This window comes from Zalophus californianus, chromosome 12, assembly GCF_009762305.2.
Source record: "Zalophus californianus isolate mZalCal1 chromosome 12, mZalCal1.pri.v2, whole genome shotgun sequence".
Classification (NCBI taxonomy): Eukaryota; Metazoa; Chordata; class Mammalia; order Carnivora; family Otariidae; genus Zalophus; species Zalophus californianus.
In genome coordinates, this window is record NC_045606.1 from 90359474 (window position 1) to 90382142 (window position 22669).

Here is a 22669-nt window from a genome sequence, read left to right on the forward strand (position 1 = left end):
GGTATAGGCATATCAACCAAATCTGTTTCCAACATTTTGGAATGTTGGAAATACCATCTTCATGAATATTGCAGCTATTAGTCTCAGTCAACATCAGTTTTCCCTTATCAGCTCTTCAGTGACTGGTTTTCCTCAAGGGCTCTAGCTTACCTGCAGGCCAAATGTCTGCAATTCCATTTCATACTGCTTGAAAGCACTTACACTAAGCCTCAACAATAATCTACACAAAGACTAATGCTTTGCATCTTTTAACCAATTGTTTTATAATCACACATATATTATACTATGTGTGTGTATATGTATGTGTGTGTGTGTGTGTGTATACACACACACACACACACACACACATATATATATATCAGTTTGCATATTCCTTTTCAAATGAAATAGTCCCACAACTTAAAAAAAAAAAATCACTTTCCTTCAAGAATTCTCTTCTAAGCCTGGTCTTTTCCCCTTGATGTCTCTCTGTGTTCCCTTCACTCTGAGACACAAAAGTTTCATCATAGTACAAGGAAATGTATCATTAGGAGATTGTCAGATTAAGTAGACAAAATATTAGTCTCCCTTGAATGAGCTCATTGTCTGCCACTTACTCATTTAGGCCTCTTTTCATGCCAGGATGTCTATTTTGGAAGATGCACGCATTGGTGATAATTATAAGTATCGTTAAGAAACTAAAGGATTTTGGGTGCCTGGTGGCTCAGTTGGTTAAGCAACTGCCTTTGGCTCAGGTCATGATCCTGGAGTCCCGGGATCGAGTCCCACATTGGGCTCCCTGCTCAGCAGGGAGTCTGCTTCTCCCTCTGACCCTCTTCCCTCTCGTGCTATCTCTCATTCTCTCTCTCTCAAATAAATAAATAAAATCTTTAAAAAAAAAAAAAAAAAGAAACTAAAGGACTTTATTAGGAAGCCCAGAGCCAGAGTCTCCTGAAGAATACGAGGGGAAAAAATGGGTTAAGAAATGAGGAAAGTAATCTCCATTTACTTCCCCAAATTAAGTCTCCTAAAATATAGGGAGACCAACAGACTATAAATGTGGGCCCTAAAGTAGGACTCCCTGAATATCTACCTCTAAGAGCTGTCCATGGCAGTGAAATGGGAGGGTGATGGTGTTTCTGATCTGGGTATTTGATATTTGTGGTTCTGTTATCAACCAGCCTTTCAGAGGGAAAAGTCAAACTATGGCTTTCTCTTTGATCAGCATCACTTTTATTTTATTTTATTATTTAATTTAAATTCAATTAGCCAACATACCATTTACATCGACATGGATGGAGGATGGAGAGTATTTTGCTGAGTACTGCTTTTATTTGACACAGCATTTGACCCTCAAAGCCTTATGAAAGCAGGAAGGCAAAGCCTACCAAAATTGCTGATCCCAGTAAGAGAATTACAGGTTTGGACTTCACTTATATTTTGTATTCTAACACCCTTAATCCTACTACTCCACTCTTGACCTTTAGTGCATAAAAGTGTTATCAGAATTTCCTCTGTGTTATTACTAGAATCTGGACATTTGAATTCTAACTTTTAGGTCTCTACTTCAAATTCCAGGAGTTAAAACCACTGATGCTCTTGAAGAATCTGGAGGAAAAGACGTAAAATAATCCTCTCATGTATAGACTTTTATCTCACAACACACTCACTAACCTACTGCCTGGCATGATTTTGGTTATATATTAACATTCACAAGAGACTAGGTACAGAGGTAGATACAGGCAAAGACACAGATGTATATAGTTACATTAATAAGAGATTTTGAGAGATGAAGAGACACCAGGTGAGTGAGCATGAACACAGAAGACTGGGGCTTCAAAACCTAAGCCCAGATCCTAAACTTTCTCAGCTCTGAATGGCATAAGAAATGTTGTGATGAAGTATATAACTGCATGCCATTATTTCATCTTATTTCTTTCAAAAATGGTTTTGTTCCCCAATCTTGCCACCATCTCTTTTGGCCCTTGACATGACACTGGCTCTCATTCTCCCCTCCAGCTTGTCCGATGGGCATTCCCAGTACCTCCACCCCCAATCCAATCACCACCCTTTCTTTCCACCTAATGGGCATTCCCAGCACCTCCACCCCCAATCCAATCACCACCCTTTCTTTCCACCTAAACCACCGATCAGCTCCCCTACTGTTCTAAGATGACTGCTGTCTCTTTTCTGCACCCAGGGAGGACTTGTATGTTTTTGTTGCCAGATTTCAATGGCCCTGGTTTATAAAGTGCTGGACTTTAACAATCGGTGGTTCAAGAAGCTGTAAATATCCTAATGACTCAAATGAAAGAAACTTTATCACTTCCTAGTAGTTCACTAACCTCAAAGTTTCTAGTCAAACTTAAAAATTAGCAGTCTGAGACCTGGAACATCCATCTGGTGTCATCCTTTACATCTCTGAGACCCTAAACAACTAGGTCTCAGGGTCCTATCTGTAACAAGTTCCTATCTTGTCTAGCTCCCAGGGTCTTCACAAAAGTTAAAATGAACAACACTGATGCACACTGTCAATATACTTAAGTGATATGCAAACAGAAGGGAACATGCAAAACACCTGCTGGAAACTTCCTCCCTGGGAGATGGGAATGGGATGTTGTCCTCACCTCTGGATTCATGGAACTCCAGTGTGACGTGGGCATCAAATCCAAGGCTGAAGTAATTATTGAAAACATTCAGAGGAAGCTGCAATGAGGAACAAAGTAGAGGTGAAGTGGTGCGTAACCAGGCAGAAAGAATAAAATGAAGCCTAACACCAGACACCTTCTCTCAGGCAGTCCCTGGGAAAGAGATAAGTCACAGCCCGAGGCAGAAGGTGTTTGCTGAGAAGGAACAGGGGATTTTTGAATTCATTAGTGAAAGCTCAAATCAAATAACACTCCCAAGAATTTTAAGTAGTATAGGAAACAAGTGATGCAAATACAAATTATTAAATGGGAACTATTCTTGTGGATATTAATAAGAGAGCCCAATTTAGCTGAGGGAAGCACATGCCCAAAAGTTTCAAAGAATGACTCACTAAGCAAACTTAGAAAGTCAATTCGAATGGAAGGATCATGTGTAAGCTAATCAGTGAATATACCTTTTGAGAATTTATGTCCAGCATATTAATATTGCAACTCCAAATGAATAATATTTAATATGTTTACCCTTCCATTTTTTAAAATATATTTTTGACGTAAGTCATAAGCAATAGGGCAGAGGGAAACATTTGGCTACCCCTGATCTACAAGGGAAAAAAATATATATGTGTATATACATATTTGTCAGTATTATTCAAATTTTGATTTAGTCTATCAGACTTTGTATCTTTAATATGACCATGAAATATGTAGACATAGATGCGGGTACACACACAAGCCTTCCTAGAGTCCTCTGGGTCCCTGGCTGTTACCACTGCAAGCTTAGTAAAGGAGAGGACTATGCAACCTAAAATCCTTCATCAGAACTGCAAAATTCATGTGCTTTTAAGGCTTCAATGTTAGAACAATGAGAAAAGCCCATGGAAAATGCTAGAGAGGAAATTGTGGCTCTTCCATTTTCCCTTCTGCAACTCAGGTTGGAAGGTAAATATTAAAGTAAATAGAGAAGCAATTTCATCTCAGCTTGGATAATGTTTCCAGATAATTATCAGGCTTAGCCTCCAGATAGAAATCTACTTCTCTTCTGTTAGAAGTACGTGTTTAACCCTCAAGATCTCAAAAGTAAATTTATTACAGGGTTTCATATGCGCCTTGACTAGTAAGATTTTGTTTGACTAGAGTGAGGACCTCAACCCATTAAGAGAGAAATGAAATGAGAGGGAGAGTAACAGAGAGATGTTAATACAGAAGAAAAGAAAACGGATGGCCTTAGTTTCCAATGGAAATAAGGAATGAACCCTCCATGGAGGCCCTGAGTCAGAGCTTATCATGAATTCGGAGGTCAAATCAGCCCCCTTTAGAAATGTTTACAACTGACTGGAGAACAGGAGAGAAACTAAACACAGAACAATGCCAAAATCATGTCTCATTCTCCTGGTTTCATATTTGAGAATGTCCAGTTCCTGCACTTTAACAAAATACCAAGCCTTAGTAATGACAGCAAGGGTTGGTGATCTTGCCAAAAGCACAGATATGTTCATCCCTACCATTTATGTTTTCTTGGCTACAATTCTAACCCATGTCTTAGCATTCACTGATAGCTTTAGAACATTTGGTCACCATCCCCTAAATAATATCCCAATTTAGTCTGTTATTAAGTTCTTATTCATATTTTCCAGGAAAAATTGCCCAATTTCCTACATATCTCCTCAAAAATCCAATTTTTCAAAGCCCTTTAATTATCTGGATTAATGTTCCCTGGCTGTACCAAGGAGTCTTTCCATTTCTTAAGCTGTTGGGAAGAGATTTAAATAGAGATTTCTACTGAGCGCCTAAGCATTCTTTTTTTTTTTTTTTTTAAAGATTTTATTTATCCGACAGTGAAAGACACAGTGAGAGAGAGAACACAAGCAGGGGGAGTGGGAGAGGGAGAAGCAGGCTTCCCGTGGAGCGGGGAGCCCGATGCGGGGCTCGATCCCAGGACCCTGCGATCATGACCTGAGCCGAAGGCAGACGCTTAACGACTGAGCCACCCAGGCGCCCCGCGCCTAAGCATTCTAAGTTTGGTGGGGAAAGGACCTTAAAATTTCCATATGGTATAATTCTTTTCACTTTGACTATATCCTACCCAGTTTCTGTGGGTCGAACACATCAGAAAGAAGTATATCCCAAGATGATACCTGTGGTTTCAAACAACACTGTGACATTATAAATGCAAATCTACTGAGCAGTCACGATATCTAACAGAAACCTTGTGATTTCTGGATTATTGTTTAGGGGCAAAATGTGAAGACAAGATAAAACATATTTTAATCTATTTTAGCCAAATAATAAACTTGAGTGTTTATCATAATCGGTCAGGATCATGCTGCTAATGAATAACTGGTTTTGGTTTGGTTTAGAGGGATATCTGGTTCAATTTATTTTAAAGTGAAAACGCCCATGACAATGTTGGCTCGCTCAATGGCATAATCCAATAAAGCAGGGATGCCATTTATTTTATTATTATTTTTAAAAGATTTTTTTTAAAGATTTTATTTATTTGTCAGAGAGAGACAGAGCACAAGCAGGGGGAGAGGCAGAGGCAGAGGGAGAAGCAGGCTCCCCGCTAAGCAAGGAGCCTGATGTGGGACTCGGTCCCAGGACCCTGGAACCATGACCTGAGCCGAAGGCAGCCGCTTAACCGACTGAGCCACCCAGGTGTCCCTTTTAAAATCTTTTAAAAGATTTTATTTATTTATTTGACACAGAGAGAGAAAGACACAGCGAGAGAGGGAACACAAGCAGGGGCAGAGGGAGAGGGAGAAGCAGGCTTCCTGCAGAGTAGGGAGCCCGATGTGGGGCTCAATCTCAGGACCCTGGGATCATGTTCCAAGCCAAAAGCAGACGCTCAACAACTGAGCCACCCAGGCGCCCCAGGATGCCATTTAAAGTACAGATCCAGGGCCTTAACCCTGCATTTACTTGATCAGAATCAATGGGGACTGGGCCCCATAATCTGCGCATGAATGTTCTTATGCATGCAAAACTTTGAAAACACTATCACAGAAGAAAAATGGAAAGTAATATGCAGGAAATGGCTACTTGGCAACGTGTCAGATTTATCTGAAATTGAGATCAGAACTTAGAACCAAATGTTCTGCTGAGGCTCTGCACTAATGTATGTATAATTGGTCTCTTGATTTGTCTTGGGTGGAAATGAAAGCTCAATCACTGAAGGAAAAATACTAAGTCAAAATATTTATTTAGGCATCTTCAAGTCCCAACCCAGTGATGAAACTGACTTAGTTAAGTGTCACTTCCTACACATAAGAGATATTTAGTAGGAGACTACAAATCTCAGGAGGTTATCTTTCCATTGAAAGACCATATGCCTAATGCTTCAGAACATTCGTATTTTTCACCTTCTCATGGGTTATGAGTTTGCAATGCTTGAAAGATTAGAAAATGAGTATGTTCTTTCTGGTGTGGAAGTTGAGGATGAAGAACAGCTCCCTGAGCTCTGGAAGCAGGTAGGAAGTCTGTGGGGCAGAATCACGGAGTAGTGTTACACTTGTAGGCCTAGTAGCCATAAACTCAAACATCATTCTGTGATCTCATAGGAAGCAGTCAGCATATGATTCTCCAGCCAGGAGTGTATTTCCTGTGGCTCAGGTACATGCTCCAGGCTTCCCTTCTGTGGAAGAAAGAATTCTCTCACCTTACAGACGCCATCTTCAAGTTCTTCTGGAGGCAAGTCTGGGTTTCTTTCCACATGGAGGTTCCAGCGATCTAGCTGTACAATTGTCCCATCTTCCACTTGGCAGAGGATCTTAGAGACGGGTTCATCAGTGTAGCCCTAAGGAATCAAAGAATATATGCATTGCTGCCTGGAGCAGTGAACAGATTAACCAAAGGCATTTCATGCAAGCAAGAGCCCTTTTGCTATAGCTCTCTATTCATTTTGCAATTAGCAAGGCTGGGCAAGTAGATCGGTTTCCTTGCAGTACTTGGAATCTAAGACAACAGTCCCAGGTATTGTGCATAGAAATACTGCTCTAACTGGTTTGAGGTGAGGAGTAATTTTCACCAGCACCAAGAACCAACAGTCACTGGTAGGCATTTGAGGGCCATGCTGGAGGGTCGCTTCTGTCAAAATGAAAACAGGACTCCCCAGGCCTCCTACTAGAGGAATCTGACAGATACAGAGAACAAGTGTATATGGAAGAGGAGGAAAAGAATCATGGTGGCAGAGGATAGACAACTTTTTCTATTAACCTTCCACCTCATTCACCTCTCCTAACCTTGTAGAGGGACACTACTAAGGCAAGTCTGTCTGAGGCACTGCCCTATTAGGCAACCACTTACTCCTTAAGCATGTGTTATTGGCAGCATGATTATTAAGGATAGTCAAGTCACTGATGTGGAGGAGAAGAGTTAACAGTAATAAACATATTCACATGAAGCAACTAATGTATTATCATTTCTACTATGCCCACTTGAAAAAATAAAAAAGACCTGTAGGAGGTTAATTCACCCAATACCGAATGAATATCTGCTAATATCCCAAGATAATTATCACCCAAGGGAGGTTAATTCACACAAAGGTCAAATTAATATCTGCTAATAGCTGAAGATAATTTTCATGGAGCCCAGCCCAATCTCTCCTATGAATAGATAAAAAGCTGGTGGGGCCGCATATGTCAGCAAATTGTGCCTTCTTACTATCTTAACACTGTAAGAAAAAGTTAATAAAATGGCTGGTTAGTGACAGGTAAACTTCTTTCACTAAGCTTGCCTGAAGTTGGCTCTCTGGTGGAAAGGATAGCTGGCTACCTGTATAACAAAGCCACGATGACACCAACCAGAAAAACAAAATGCTCCAGAAAAGCCATAACTCTCCCAAAGTAAGGATTATGATCTGAACCAGATTTGCTATTCTGGCCAGGGGCTAAGGGTCAAGATCAACCAGGTCTTTACATGAAGACTTGAGGCCAACCCACCCAACTGCCTCTCAATGGATACCTCAAGAAGCCCCAGGCCTATATACTAACCCCCATTTTTATACCACACTTTCTTCTCTAGATGATTCTAAGTTTAAACTGAAAAAGGTCCCAGATGAAATCGTGATGCATGGGCACCCTGATCCTCAATTCTAACTTATTCTTTGGACAACAGTAGCATATTGCCCTTCCATTAGAACATCTGTGGGTTCACGGCTCCTTCTGCCTGACGGTCCAGGCAGCCCCTGAGAGCAGTTCTTACCCCTCCCCAGTTGAGAGTTCGAGCCAGGTCATTCCCAGTCCCCAGAGGAAGGACCCCGACGGGAGGCTGAGGGCTCAGCTGTAGTTCATCCAGAATAGAAAGGATCCAGCCCACCTACAGACATTTCGGGGGCCAGAAGAGACACAAGAAAGACAGATAAGTGACAAAGACAACCTGAGAGAAGAAAGCTTTAAACAGCAAATGAAATGGTTTGATTTTTCTTTAAAACATATATGTTTTAATCTCGTGGCCAGGAAACAGACCACTTATCTGAAGCAGTTGCAAAATGGCAAGTCTCTTGTAGGGAGAAGGACCGTTTTGCGTCTGCAGTCATGTAAGCAAAACTAGACCCACTCGTCTGTATGTTTAACTTGAGATCTACCTTAAAATTTAGAACAGTTTAAAATTTTTAGGGAGGTTTATAACATAGGCACTGGAGACAATACAAGACTCAGAATCAGACTGAATTTCAATTCTGGCTCAAATTGGCTACATAATCTTATTTAACCTCACCGAGATTTATTTACCTGATTTTCAAAATGGAGATAATGCCTACCTCACAAGATTGTTTACAGATTAAATTAAAATGTATATAAAGCCCTTGATATAGTCCCTGTAAGCATTCATTAAATGGTTACCCTCCAAAGCATCATCGTAGAAATTAGTAGCATTTTCCTAAATATCCCTATATTCTTCTTAATGAAACATTAAGAAAACATAATTATGGATGGTCCTAGTACTTATTATAAGTTGAGGCAGAAAATAGATACTTATATACTAGAATCATATTCCCACTCAATCTTTTTCTAAGATAAATAATACTTTAGGTTTGGTCTTGTGACTATTTAGAATTTTCACCCCAAACTTGGAAATAGCAAAAAGAAACTTGCATATCCTCACAATGTCATACTAAAGTAGTGTTTCACAGGCCTAAGAACTTTATGACTGCAGGTTAACAGGAAGATTTCTGTCCTGTGGAGATACAAATGTCGACAATAGAAGATTATGTTAAAGGTTTGGTTTTATTCCCCCATAAGGCGATAAACCGATTATGTCTCAAATATAGAAAAATTATTTTGGTATAAACTACATAATCCTTTTCCTCTATTTCTCCAATAAATCAACTTTATCCTCTTGCTGGTTCCTTCATTAAATAGCTAAATAAATTTGACATGCATTTATTTATTCTATATTTGTATGAGTCCTATTTAAAATCTTTTTTTAAACTGTACTTTAACAGTACATTTATTGAACACTACTACATATAAAACACAGAACTAAGCAACTGAAAATAAGATGAATGAGCTGGGCTAAGATAAGTAAGGTAGATGGCTGCTTTCAAGGAGCTTATAATGAACAAAGAGAGGGATATACCATTGCTTTCTAGGTGCTGATCCCTGAGCAAAGTTCTGTAATTATATTATTAAGGTTCAAAACAATTCTGTAAGGTAGGAATAATTCTCCTCTCCATTTTATCAGTAAGGAAGGCAAAACTTGGAAGATTCAATGACCTCCTTAATATCCTATCATTTATGCAGTACAGCCGGCATTCAAAGTCACGGATGCCAAACACCAAGGCTAACCTCTTAGCCACTCTGGTGCAGGGAGCCTTTAAATAAAGACCTAAATCCCATTCTGGATATTGCCTGATCATGCTGGAGACAGCGGTATGTACTTTTGGAATCTTTGGAATGCTGGAGAAACCTTAGAAATTGCTCAATCAAATTCAGTTAATTTGCATATTTATTAACTTAGGTGCAAAGAGGTCATGAAATTTTCTCAAGACTAAATAACGAGGAGTGTCAGTGTCAGAATCATATCGGGTCTCTTGATTCCATTTAAAGATTCCATCGTTTCTCCACCACAATATTTCTTCCCAGGATGTAAAACTTGCCCGTGCATCAAGAAGCCTAAAATTGCATTTACCTTCTAGAAAGGCATACCACCATGGTCACCCAATACGATGAACTAAAACTCCAGATCTAAAGAAGTATCCAGAAGTCCCTCTACCCCCTCAAACTGGACAAGTCACTCCTAGATGACTCCTTAGATTCTGACCCCACATGTTCTTAGTTTTTACAGATGGTATTAACAAGGCTTGCTGTTGAAGTGTAGGTCAGATGCTAAAGAGTTCTGATGCCTTTGTTAGCCCTGTGCTGCTAAAAACACAAACTGCACACAGAAGTAGATCCCCTCTAATAAACTACGACAAGACATGAAAACTCAGCAACCCCAGCAATCAGGGATCACCGACTACAGATGCAAACAGCCCTGCATAGACCCAGAGACTCTCAGAGACACAATGGAACTCAGTGGAAATGGAATCCAACATCTCCTATAAAGAAGGTAATCTCTTTAGAACTCCTCCAAGAGATGAACCCTCAGTCTCCCCCTTACGAATTGTACTCACAAGTCAGTCTACTTTCTTTCAGGTGGATTTAAATTCGAAATTTTTTTCTTATGCTCAGGTGAAACAGGTCTCTCTTTTCCTGGTAAAGATAATGCCATGTGTTCACATTTCCAATACCCACTGCACTCTAGGCACAATGATAGGAAAAATAAATCTTCAGGGACCAGAAGCAAACCAAACACAAAATGGCAAGCCGATAAAGCCAGGAGTTCAGCTTCTGTCTGATAATAGGGAGTAAAAGGTCACACCTCCCGGCAGGAGACCATGTATGAATGAGGCTCCCTGTTGTCCAGTAGGAGAGAAGCTGGAAAAGAGCGTGAAGGAGCCCTGCCCAAGGCCATAGCCCAAAGACAGTGGAGAACCGTTGAAGCTGGAAGGAGGAAGACTCTTGGTGGGCCCACCTTCCCACTGGCTCACTGACAGACCTCCAACATAGGACATATCTCCAGGATGGGTGCCTGAGTCACCTAGAGAAAACCCACTCGAGTCACAGAGTCCTGGAAACCATGCACACAATGAGGAAGGAATAATGAAAGGAGGGAGACAAAGTAAAGGGAAAGACAAAACACAACAGAATAACTTCCTCCAAAGAGAAGCCTGCAAAGAAAACTTCCAGATTGCAGGAAGAACGCTAATACCAAGGTGGATGGGAAGGTTAGGGGATTAGTCCACAGTGCAGGAAATACAAATACGTTTCAAATGACTGAAATGAGTGTCCTGTAACTCCCATGAATTGATGAGGTATCTTCCAATAATCCTTTAATCAGTATAATAGCCTTCATTCAAACTTTCTGAAGGGGTTCCTGTTTTCTCAAAGAAAGTGACCAAGAATCCATGTGATCCTGTGCCATGGGAGGCAGGAGCCTCAGGACACCTGGACTTCTCACCTTCTCTCTTTCTCTCAGACCTGGCCTAAGCAGAAAAGGAAAATGTATAACTGATTTGAATGAAAGGACCTTCCCCTTTCTTAGCAATTGATTTAAGAACCACATAAATATATTCTACCTTCTTTTTCCAATGGCCAAATATACCATTTTTCCCTGAATACAATCAGGTAGGTTTAGTATTCCATCATCACATAACCCTGGAGTCATCAGATGTCACCTGCCTTTCATAGCCAAGATGTGTCGTGAAATTCTCTCAAATGCCATCAGTGTTAAACTAATAATAGTTCTTTGGCAGAGGTGGGTCTGTTTCTTTGCACCATCCTTAAGAGTTTTTCTTATCCAAGAGATATATGACTCAACACCAGCTTCCTCCAAAGGCAACAGAAGGTAGCGCTGAAGAGGGAAACAGAGCCCATCACACACTGGCTGGGCAAATTTAAGTAAGCCACTCAATCTCTCCAAGTTCCTAAGACTCTTAGGGTTGTGTTATCAGTTAAATGACATGTAGACATGACAGCATATGCCTTACAACAGGAAATGCTTAATTAACATTAGCTGCTATGATTAAGGTTTATTTTTCTTCCTCTTCACTTCCTCTATGAAGGTCCAGTTTCCAAGTAGCAAAATGCCCTCTTCCTGCCTCTCCACTTAAAGCTGAACCTCAGGGTCACAAATCAATGCCACCTTTGACTGCCATCAATCACAAAGTCTTCAGAGACTATCCAAAACAGAAAAGCCAAGCTCTACTGAAGCAGAAAAGCACTAGAAAGAGAAAGAGAAAGAAAGAGAGAGAGAGAGAGAGAGAGAGAGAATGTAAACAAATACATCTACAATAGCAGGAGACATAAAAGATCTTGAGTAATAACCTATATCTGTCCTTATAAAAGCAAAACTATATAAAAGATCTTCAGGCCCAAGACTGTTACTGGGGCCTCTCCCTTACCAGAAACCTGTTCCTTCAGGAAGCCTGGGCTTCAGGTTCGTGGCAGGGATTGTGTTTGCTGGGCTTTCGCATTTACCCAATTCATCTCCACCAGCTCATCCAGCACTCCTTCAGTTAAATGTAATTAATTGCAAAACACAGCACTTGGCATTTTTTCCACCAAAACTGAAGAAAACGATCTAGACTGGGTGAAATCATTTCCCAGTTTGCAACGTTTCTTCCTGCCTTTGTGTTAGAAAGAGCAGGCCTGCCAGATCTGTAAGGCCAGGCTCCTGGGCTTTGTCCCGGAGCCAAGCAGCCTGGCCGGTGAGTGCTGCCCACAGCTGGTGAGTGCTGCCACCACCTGTCCACCTGTCTGTGGGGCACCCTAGCCATCACCCAATGTTTGCCCGTTACGTGCTGAGCAGTATTTTCATTCTGCAATGTACTAACATTAGAGGTGGCTGAGGGGTGGGAAGAGCAGTGAATTGACACTTTCTTTGAACAGACCAGGTATACGTTGCATCGCCTTATATGCTGGCAAAAAGTGAAGGATGGGCATATTGAGAAATCAAAAGGAAACAAGGCTAACATTTCCGAACTGAAAGATCATCAAGATAGCATTTAATGCCTGGGTGTCCCTTTTGAATGTGTACACTACGATTCTTCCTTTTGATACTTTAATTTATGTTTGTACTTCATAGCTTACAAGTCGCATGTGTTAAAAGAAATGTTTAAAGTCAGCCCTAAAGAAATCAAGATAGAAGGTGAGGGAGATGGGGGGTGGGTAGAGAGATTGAGATAAGCTGAGGCTTTGGGAGGAAAGGGGCTTGGAATGATGTGCTTGCCACTGTCAGTTAAAGGGAAATACCACTTTCTTCCGTGTGGTGGCTGTAGTAAGTCAGGGCACAGAGATGCCTACTGTTTAGGGTGTATCCTCACCTAGGGAAGCCAAGTGATCAAGAAATAAGCATGAAGTGGATGGCCAAGTAGTTTAATTCCAGGCCTTCGGATAGACATTAACATGGTCAAAGGAGGACCAGCAGATCCAGCCCAGTTACCAAGGTCAGGAGCCAGATAGGTCGGGATCACATTACACCTTGAGAAGCCATCAGGAGGGGAGGGTTGCCTCTGGGGTCTTGGTTCACATACCCTTCAATATTTAAGCAGAGGGATGGCTATGGGGAGCCGGACAGGTAGCAACGTGGCCACGGAAGGGAAAGAGTATACAATCGCCACATGGCCAAAAGGCAACTAGTTTATAAACATGAAGGTCTGAGACCATTCTTGAGTTAGGGGAGTTTTCTTTCAGCCTAGAGATCAAAGGTGAGACAAGCCCATCCAATAGCTGCTATGTGACCACCTTAGGACTGTGCTAACCAGTTCCAAAGAGACCACACCTGCACTGTCCGCTAAAGCATCCACTGGCCACAGGCAGCGATTGAGCGCTGGAATGTGTCTAATATAAACTGGAGATGATGGAAGTAGAAATATATGCCGGATTTTGAAGACAGCACACATTGAACACAAACTATCTCATGAGTGATTTTTCCATGATTGCATGTTGAAATGGCAAATGTATCCCTTTGCAGACTTAGAAGGTCTCAAAGGAGGGTTAGAAATCTGCTGAAAGTCACAGAAACACAGGCACCCAACCAGCTCCAGGTGCAGTGCTGGGAGATGGGTTATTTAAAAGTGCAAGGAGGCAGAGCGACACAGAACTAGCAGCGAGGCCAAAGAACTTGTTTCCAAATTAATGCGAGACATCTACACATGAAATAATACTTTGTGCACAAACTAATGCCATTAAGGGTTAATATATCCTCCTCCTAATCAGGCAAAAAAAAAAAAAAAAAAAAAAATTCCATTCCTGATTCTCCCTGGGACCTTGTCACTATACTGACAGAATTCTGACAGCTTCTACGGTGATGGATATGCTCCCGGGGTAAAGGCTGAATGCCTTATGTCAAATGTATAGCTGACACTCTCAGGAATTATTCTTCACTTGCCTCAAGCCAGCAAGCCTTCTTCATAAATCCATCAGGAGGCCTCGCCTTTATAGAAACTCTGTTCCTACTCAAAATTAAAAGTTTCATATTCTAAACTAATCAGATTAAAAATATCAATCACTTACCTAGAGAAACATTTCATCAACTCCAGGCCTCTTTCACAACACATCCATTTTAACCAAGTAAAGTAAAATAAAATAAAACCTGGTTTCATATAAGGTACAAGATAAGCCAAGCCAAGTCTTGGTTCTGAGTGATTAAACTACAGAGGTTACCATTGAGAAAATAATTAGTACAGAAGTATGCACCAACCCTCGGGTACATCTACTACTTTCCTTAGGAGCATGCCTGTTGCAAGGGACCTGAGTATAAATGTCAAGTGCATTTGTAAATTATGTGGAAGGATGTGAAAACCAAGCCAGGAACATAGATACAGTCCCTTGGAGGAAAAACCACCTAGAACATAAAAGAAGAGTAATATCTAGCCTTGCTGAGTACCTATTAATTATGGTATACTTAAAGAAAGGAGGCTAGAAAAGACAGGCTAAGTAGGAGAACTAGGTAGTCTTCATGTCAAAAAGGTGTTATTAACGGTACCAGGGCATATTCACAGATATCCAACACCGTAATTGGGTCTGGTCTTTAGGATTCATTAGCCATCTACCAAGTCTCACTTGCTTGTCATTCTGGTTTTGTCCCAGACACGCCACTGAGATGGTTTTCTTTAAAAACCACTAGTTATCTCCTCGTCTCCAAAATCAACGATAATTCTCCAGTCTCTCCTTCAGGATATAACCACTGCCTCTTTCTTGAAACTCCTTTGTATTTTGTTTTTGTTTTTTTTTCTTGACAGAATAGACTACAAGGGGTCCTTTCTACCTCGATCTTTTCATTTTCTTTTGGAACTTTGGCCCGGATTCCCTAATTGCAGCTGTGTCACAAGTGTCTGGACTCGGTTCTCTTCTCTTTGTCCTTCAGGCTTTAAAACCCCAGGTTTTCAAATACTTCTCTAGTTGCAGAGAATGCCTCAAAACCGCATAACCTAGAACATGCTTTCTACACCTTCCCAGTGAGTAAAGTAAAGGAAAAAGAAACGAGAAGCGAGAGGGAGCTGCCAGGAGGCGCCGGGAGGATGCAAGAAATTTGGAAGGGGTGGCACTCAGTCAATGGTGAAGCCCAAGATGTAGAGATGGAATGGGAAGTGGACGTGGGTTTGAGGTCACGGTCACTTCGGTTGAGCCATGAAGAAAGGCTAAGAACCATGAATTCAGGACAACAGGCATAGCCTCAACTTCTCTGCTATCACTGTGATTGAGAGAGGGAGAAAAGATGGGAGCAAATGCTGAAATCATATAGAAAGATAAGGAGATTCTAAAATCAGGAAAAGAACTGTAGTAAAGGGTCACAATAAGTTTATATTTTAAGATAACTAACCTGGGGACAGCTGAGCTAAGAACACTGTGTGTGTGTATATGTACGTTACACACAATAAATATACTAATATACATTTAATATACTTACATATACAAATATATATATATATATACACATATATACATACACACACATACATGCACACATACTATTTACTAAATACAAATATATCCCCAGAGGAGGATTTGTTTTGATATAATTCTACTAAAAAAGTTGGGAAAATTCCAAACCAGCCTATCCCTTAGTATATCTCCCTAGAACACTAAAATGATTGAACTTTTAATTGGTATTGTGGCAGAAAATATTCCATGGTCAAGTAGTTTTGGAAAACACTGGGTTAAATAAAGTGAAACAGGTTTGGCTTCTCAGCTGTAAAATTTTATAATTAATTTCATAAGCTAATAATGTGCATTGTGAATCTTGACAAAGGTAAACACTATTTTCCCAACTGAAAAATGTTTTCACCTTCAGGGAGTAACTTAAGGGACCAGTGGAAACTCTGTTCTGTTTTTTTCCAGTTGCATTTATTGGTATATAATGTGTATCCAATGCTGCATTAAGTGCTATGAGAGGTAGTTAAAAGATTTTGTTGCTACCTTCAAGAATAAAACATTCTAACTAGGGAGATTAGAGAAAAGCCAAAGATGATTCATAATAAAAATTCTAGGTCTTAGAGAGCACACTCCAAATACAGAAGAAAAAGACACTGGGCAGCAGAGTCTAAATGTCATGGCTCTCACCAGTTCTTTGCCTTTGCTAAATATACCAACATAAGTAGAGGGCAAATGGGGAAACAGATGAGACAAATAGAGGAAAATGTACTCATCATATTAAACTTCAGCACAATTCCATCTTTTCTTCAAAAATGAATGCAAAGGAAACCAATCAATGATCTTTAAGGTAAACCCCTGCCAGTATTCTAAGTTTTATCTCCACTCATAAAAGAATAAATGCAGTAATTTTGTCCATATACTTCCCCTTAGTGACTGTAACCAATTATTAAGAACCAAAGGAAATAAGTTATTATTTAAGTTAAGAACTTAGTCATCTATAACCTTCATTCTAATGATCTGACCCCCTTCTTACCTTGTAGAACAGGAAGGGATACAGTATGGCTGAGGGAATAGAACATAATTTAAGAATCCATGAGACAATAACAACATCTCTTCTAAGGCTTTGTGGGCTATGATTCTCATGACAGAGACCTAGGTCTTAGGGGACTGGAAAGAGGTGAGGTGGGAATGAATAAAGAGAACTGTCACACGGAGAGCAAAAGAAAGATGGAAGAAATAAGGGAGAGAGCTTGATTCTATCTCGAGGACCTACCGTTCCATCCCCACCACAGGCCAGAATTCGCAGATTTGGTACTTTCCTATACAACTCAAGCCTGTAGAGGAAAAAGAACATGAAGTAAACAAAAGAGCTCATCACTGGCCATCGCAGAGAGAAAACATGAGCAAAAGAGGCGAGGGGATGTCCGCTGGAGAAAATGTATAATCATGAGGATAATGATGTCATCAAAACTAGTTACCAAGTTATCACAAGGGGATGGACCCCAACAACTGGATCAGAGGTTGGCAGCAAAAATCATTTTTAAATGGCCGGCATTGGAATGGGATTTCAGGATGTCCCAGAGTTTTATTTCCCATAATCCCTATTAATGCATCAACTCACACGGTTTTCCTAATGAATTTAGACTTCCCTTTCTTTTCCCATCATACTCCTTCTTCCTTTCTCAAAGAAAATCCTCATTAACTGGTAGTCAGTAGTCATTATATGTCTCCTCCTTATTTTTTGTCAGCTTTTCCTGGATTTGCTTTTCAAACTTATACTTTCCACTCTTAATCCCAGTAAACCTTTTCCGAGAGACGGGGTGGCGGGAGGATGCCCAGCATTACCACACACTTACAATTCTAGTTCTCTCTCCACTCATTCACTAACACTCGAACCAAATTTATACCCCTCAGCCCAGAGAGCGAAGATTTACTGATTTTTCTTTATTTAAAATTTGTCTGCTTAAAATTAGATCATTTTTCATGTTGTCTTTTGAGAAAACACAACTATAGCACCCCTGCTAAAACATTTCCTTAAGTGAAACTGTCAATGCCTCTGTTCTCAAAAACATCATCTTCCAAAGCAAGCATTTTTTTTCTGGAAACATCTCCTATCTGGCCACATTCTTTAGGATGACCTATGAAGGCTCTGCCTAAAGCTTAACCAAAGTGATAAGATTTTAAGGAAAGCATCTAAAAGGGCAAAAGCCAGGGTAGCAGATTTGCCTTAGTCCAACCGAATACAGAGAAAAAAAATACAGAAGTTTTATAGCGAACTCTAGTGGTGAAGAAGTTCATAGATTAAAAGAATGATGGCAGAAATGAATTTTTATATTTAATGTTCTCCTGAATGCTTCAAATATATGATTTATTAATTCCATACAGGAATATTATTTCTCTAGAAATTATCTGAGCTGGTTACTTTGCCTTTGATATTGTTACTTATTTAAAAATAATTAGTATCCCTTAAGTTCTGCTTATCCAATGACATCCGAACTATGTTAATACATGGGTTTTAAAAAGGGAATCCAACAGTAGCAGAAACAGTCCTGCTCCTTCCCACCACATACAGGACCACCGCCACCAAAGGGAAGATACAGGATACATGTCACCTACGTCTAAACTTTATTTTCAGCACTTCTAACAAAAACAGAATGAAACTTCTGAGAACTTCAGAAAAAGGGATTGAGCAGGAATTAAAATGTCTTCCCATTCTGGTGTGGAATCTATAGACATAATCAATTAATCTGTCTCAAATGGACACAGGTGCACACACAAACCTCTTATTCAAAATACACAAACACATTCATAAACAAATATGGCCACTCTCCAACGATATACTTAACATTCTCACTAATGTACATCTCCCAAGCTGTACATGCATAAGTAGAAAAAGGACAAATCCTTTCTCAGTGCAGACTTGTAAATAATCTACAGTTGCATGCACATGAGCAGCAAACACACAAGAAGTATGCCCTAAGTTAACAACTGCGTAGCTAGTTTGGAAGGGAATTAGCCCAAAGAAGAGTCGGAGGAGAAACATCAGATGAAGGTTTAAGGGAGGTGACTACAGTTGAGAAAGTCAATGAGGGATGGTCAGAAAATATTTCACAAGGTAATCTAATAATGAAGCTTGACTTCACAGCAGAAGTCCTTCTTGCTTGCCTAAACCAGTGTGGACCACAGGGGGTTATTTGCAGACTTACGCATCTTTGGGCCCTTCCTGAGAAAGATCAAACACCTGCCGTGGATTCAGGTACCACATGAACATCTGCAGGACTTTGGTTCCCTGTAAGAAAAAAAAAATTTAAAAAGACAATAGAGATTTCCAAATATTTGCTGCTCGTTGAAAAAATAAAAACAAATCCTCTTATCTAAAATATCACCTAATTATAAATAGCATGAAGTAGTAGTTAAAACCATGGGCTTTGGCCGCTGATATACAGGTTGAATGTCCAGAGGAGGCCTTTGTCCAAACCTGCGTAACTCTGGCCAAGTTCTCCAATTTCAGTAAGCCCAACTTCCTTCTCTTTAATGTGGAGATAAGAATGCCTCCTTCACAGACTTGTTGCAAGAATTTTTGTTTGAGGAGCACGTCACAGTGCTTGGCATGCAATTAAGTGCTCACTGAACAGTATCTACAGGTTTTATGATCACTCAACATAAAAACCCATGTAGGGAAGTTATTAGTTAGTCCACGTCATTGAACATTAATTTTAACTTCACTGTGAAGATTACTTTTATCTTTGCATAATAGGAAGATAGACGGTATGTGCTAAGTGTGATTTTACTGAAATAATTTCTCTTAACTGAAGCAAAAGTCTCACAGGCTCCTCATTATTTAGGACAGATACATGTAACTTTCCTAGTTACAGTGTACTTTGACTTTGTTTCAATTTCCATGTCTCTAAGTCAAACAGTTCTCACATGAACATTTTTGGAATGTTTTAAGTAATTTATAACTGGCATTTGTAGAACTGATCATCATGGAAAACACAAGGCAGTTCTGGAGATCATTTCTTTTCTTTTCTTTTATTTATTTATTTGTCAGAGAGAGAGCATGCCAGGCAGAGGAAGAAGCAGGCTCCCTGTTGAGCGAGGAGCCCGATGCGGGACTCGATCCCAGGACCCCTGGATCATGACCAGAGCCGAGGCAGGCAGACGCGTAGCCAACGGAGCCACCCAGGCGCCCCTGGAGATCATTTCTTAACAGTGAACTGAGCAAAGAAGAAATGAAAGAAGGATCATTTCATTAAGCAGCATCAAAAGAGCTTTAAAACTGCGTAGGGTGCCCCATTTTAGGTCATTATCAGCCACAGCAAACGACGTTTGATCAGTTGGGCAGTGCTTATAGCTTATATTAATAGTTCCCTTATTAGCTATCCTGAGTGCTCTTCCTTAAAATATTCCTAAGTTTGTACACCTACTATGCTGTATCTGAGAGTCATCCCAGGACAGCAGAAATAGCCTGGTATTTGAGTCAGTAATAACGTGGGTGTTCTCATTAGGTGATCGTGAGCATTTATAATCCTGCAGAAATCCAGCATATTAAATAGGAGGGCAACATCTATGTTCCAGGGGCATAATGAGAATTAAATGAATCAGTAACAGTTATGGATCTAACACAGTATGTGGCGCAAAATAGGCCTTTGTAAAGGTTAGTCCCTTTCTTTGTTGCTTCTTGTTAATCTATTCAGTAAATTGCACTTGAGGGCGTGAGGGCTAAAGTGTAGCTTGTAATTATCACATTGTTATGCCGGTTGTTACAGGGCCCAATGCAGGTCTTTTGTTCCACATTTCATCCAAACCTGTAATTTAAAAGTTCTGCTTTATCATGTGCTTGCTATAAATTTAGGAATAACAGTCTATCCTTAATTATTACAACTAATCCTTCAATTTCACCAAATGACATATTTTGCTTCCTATAAAATTCAGACATAGATTTGGATACATAATACTAACTAAATACTGGATCATTCTCTTCCCACACTGCGCCTTGCTATCAAGTCAGTTGCGGGTTATGTCAAGTAATCTTTGATGCATAATTGGTAACACCAGAGTCATTTTAATGACCGATTTATAAAAAAATTTCCCACTGACTTGCTCGAAAATTAATTTTTCAGTTTTAAATTCCTAGAGCAATATGAATGGTTAATGTTAATTACTCCTTTCCATTTCTGGCCACAGCTGAATGCTCGTCTCAATTTCAGCTTCTATGATGCCTATGATACCAGGGAACGGACACCTTTCAAAAAATAAAAGGCATTTACAGGTGGTTTTTCCTAAACTAAAATTTCTCCAAAAGGTTTGAGTGACCACACCATTTTGGTTTTGCTCCTTTTAACTGTGTGTTCATGGTGATGCCCAATCATCTACATTTTTCCTTTGGAGGAAGGGGAATTCGGGTTGGCAAGTTCTAAGTTGCACCATCTCCAGGAGGCCCCATCGGCGCCGCAGCCTATTGGAAGAATGCCCTCGGAGCTGTGCAGGGGTAACGCGCAAAACCATACACGTCAGAATGTAATCAGAGGTTACATTCAGGTGTGAGAGAATTATTTCTTTTATAATGAGTCTTTCTAAAATATATGCATTAGCAAGACCCGCAAGGGTCTGAAAAGTACTGCATTGTTTTAAATCCATCATGGCGGGTGGAGAAAAAAAAGGTGGTCCAACACATTGAAGTCAGTTCTCTTACGTCTGCTGTGACCTTTAGGATGAGCTACTTTAAGGCTTAAGTAATTCATTCAATAGAATTGAATGGCTTGAGAAATGCCAATTCACCAGGAAAAGAGTCATTTCTTTCTCACTGACAGGAGGAAACCAACTCAGACAGGGGCACCTGGGTGGCTCAGTCGTTAGGTGTCTGCCTTCAGCTCAGGTCGTGATCCCAGGGTCCTGGGATGGAGCCTCACATCTGGCTCCCTGCTCGGCAGGAAGCCTGCTTCTCCCTCTCCCACTCCTCCTGCTTGTGTTCCCTCTCTCGCTGTGTCTCTTCTGTCAAATGAATAAATAAAATCTTTAAAAAAATAAATAAATAAACCGACTGAGACATTTACACAGCTAGAGAGTCCCAAACATGCCCGTCATTGTCACCGGCCAAACGCCCAATCTCAAAGCTGAGTTTTTTTTTGTTTTTGTTTTTGTTTGTAGGCTATTGTGCCAGTTTGTTTCTTCCTGCTCTTTCTCCTCCCTGCTCCCGTCATACACCTGCCTTTCCCCCTCGCTTTCACTCCCTCTCTGGGCATGCAAAGAGCAAGCCACTATGTTAAGCCCCGGGACTACAAAGATAGAGGACATGAAACCGCCTTAGAGTTCATCAAGATTTAGGAGGAAAAAAAGACACAATGTTTAAAGAACATTGAACATAGAGTCCTCAGTTGCTTTCATGTTAAGGTCCTATGGCTAGTGAGCAGGAAAGGAGGTGCAGTCTCCATGGGCTAGAACTTTCAGCTTTGGGCTTTTGTCAACCTCAAGTCTAGGTTACTCGGGGTTTTTGGTTTGTTTGTTTTATTTTATTCTTGAGAAAAGCTGCAACTTCTCTGCAAAAGTATTCTACTTTTCCCTAAATGGAAAAAACAGGCTGCATGTCAATTCTAACACACTCCAGGAGGGTTCTCGTACACAGTTGTGGCTGTATCACCTCGTTGACTATTGAACCTGTTAAGATATGGTGAGATTGGGTATTCCTGTGGAGTGAGGAATAGGTTCTTTCTGGCTCCAGGTGTTGGAGAACAGGCTGGGAGAGGAGAAAACAATTTCCCAGAAAACAGGTAGATTGTTCTAGAGGGAAATAAACAGGATTCATCAACTTACCTACTAGGTGCCAGACACCCTGTTGGGTGGGGGGAGAGAGAGAGATGGGCAAAACGGGGAAGATCCTGCTCTCCAGAGGAAGTTCTAGGCATTATGCATAAAAGAAAATACGATAATGACTTGGGGGTATGGAGAGTCAATAAAGAATGAATCAGCTCCAGCTTATCAGTCTTCATCGAAGCCTTGTAACTCTTCGATAGCCTGAAACATGCTGGTGGGTTACTGAGCAAGCCTCAGTTTATGTCACAGAGGGATTATCTAGATCATGGCAAAAGCTGCTAGGAAAGTCCCGAGGAAAATAAAAGCTAGTGAAAG

The 22669-nt window shown here is 40.5% G+C and overlaps 1 protein-coding gene across 9 annotated transcripts in view; it reads right to left on the bottom strand.

Annotated features, from left to right (window-relative positions):
- Positions 1-22669, bottom strand: part of DGKI (diacylglycerol kinase iota) — a 453056-nt gene that overhangs the window by 198157 nt on the left and 232230 nt on the right. For all 9 annotated transcript variants that reach the window (XM_035723279.1, XM_027573716.2, XM_035723281.1 and 6 more), the window contains 5 exons: positions 18748-18830; positions 16815-16875; positions 7827-7940; positions 6283-6420; positions 2607-2685 (listed from right to left, as the gene is read on the bottom strand). In XM_035723279.1, coding sequence (XP_035579172.1) covers positions 2607-2685; positions 6283-6420; positions 7827-7940; positions 16815-16875; positions 18748-18830 — 475 coding nt within the window. The remainder of the gene's footprint in view (positions 1-2606; positions 2686-6282; positions 6421-7826; positions 7941-16814; positions 16876-18747; positions 18831-22669) is intronic.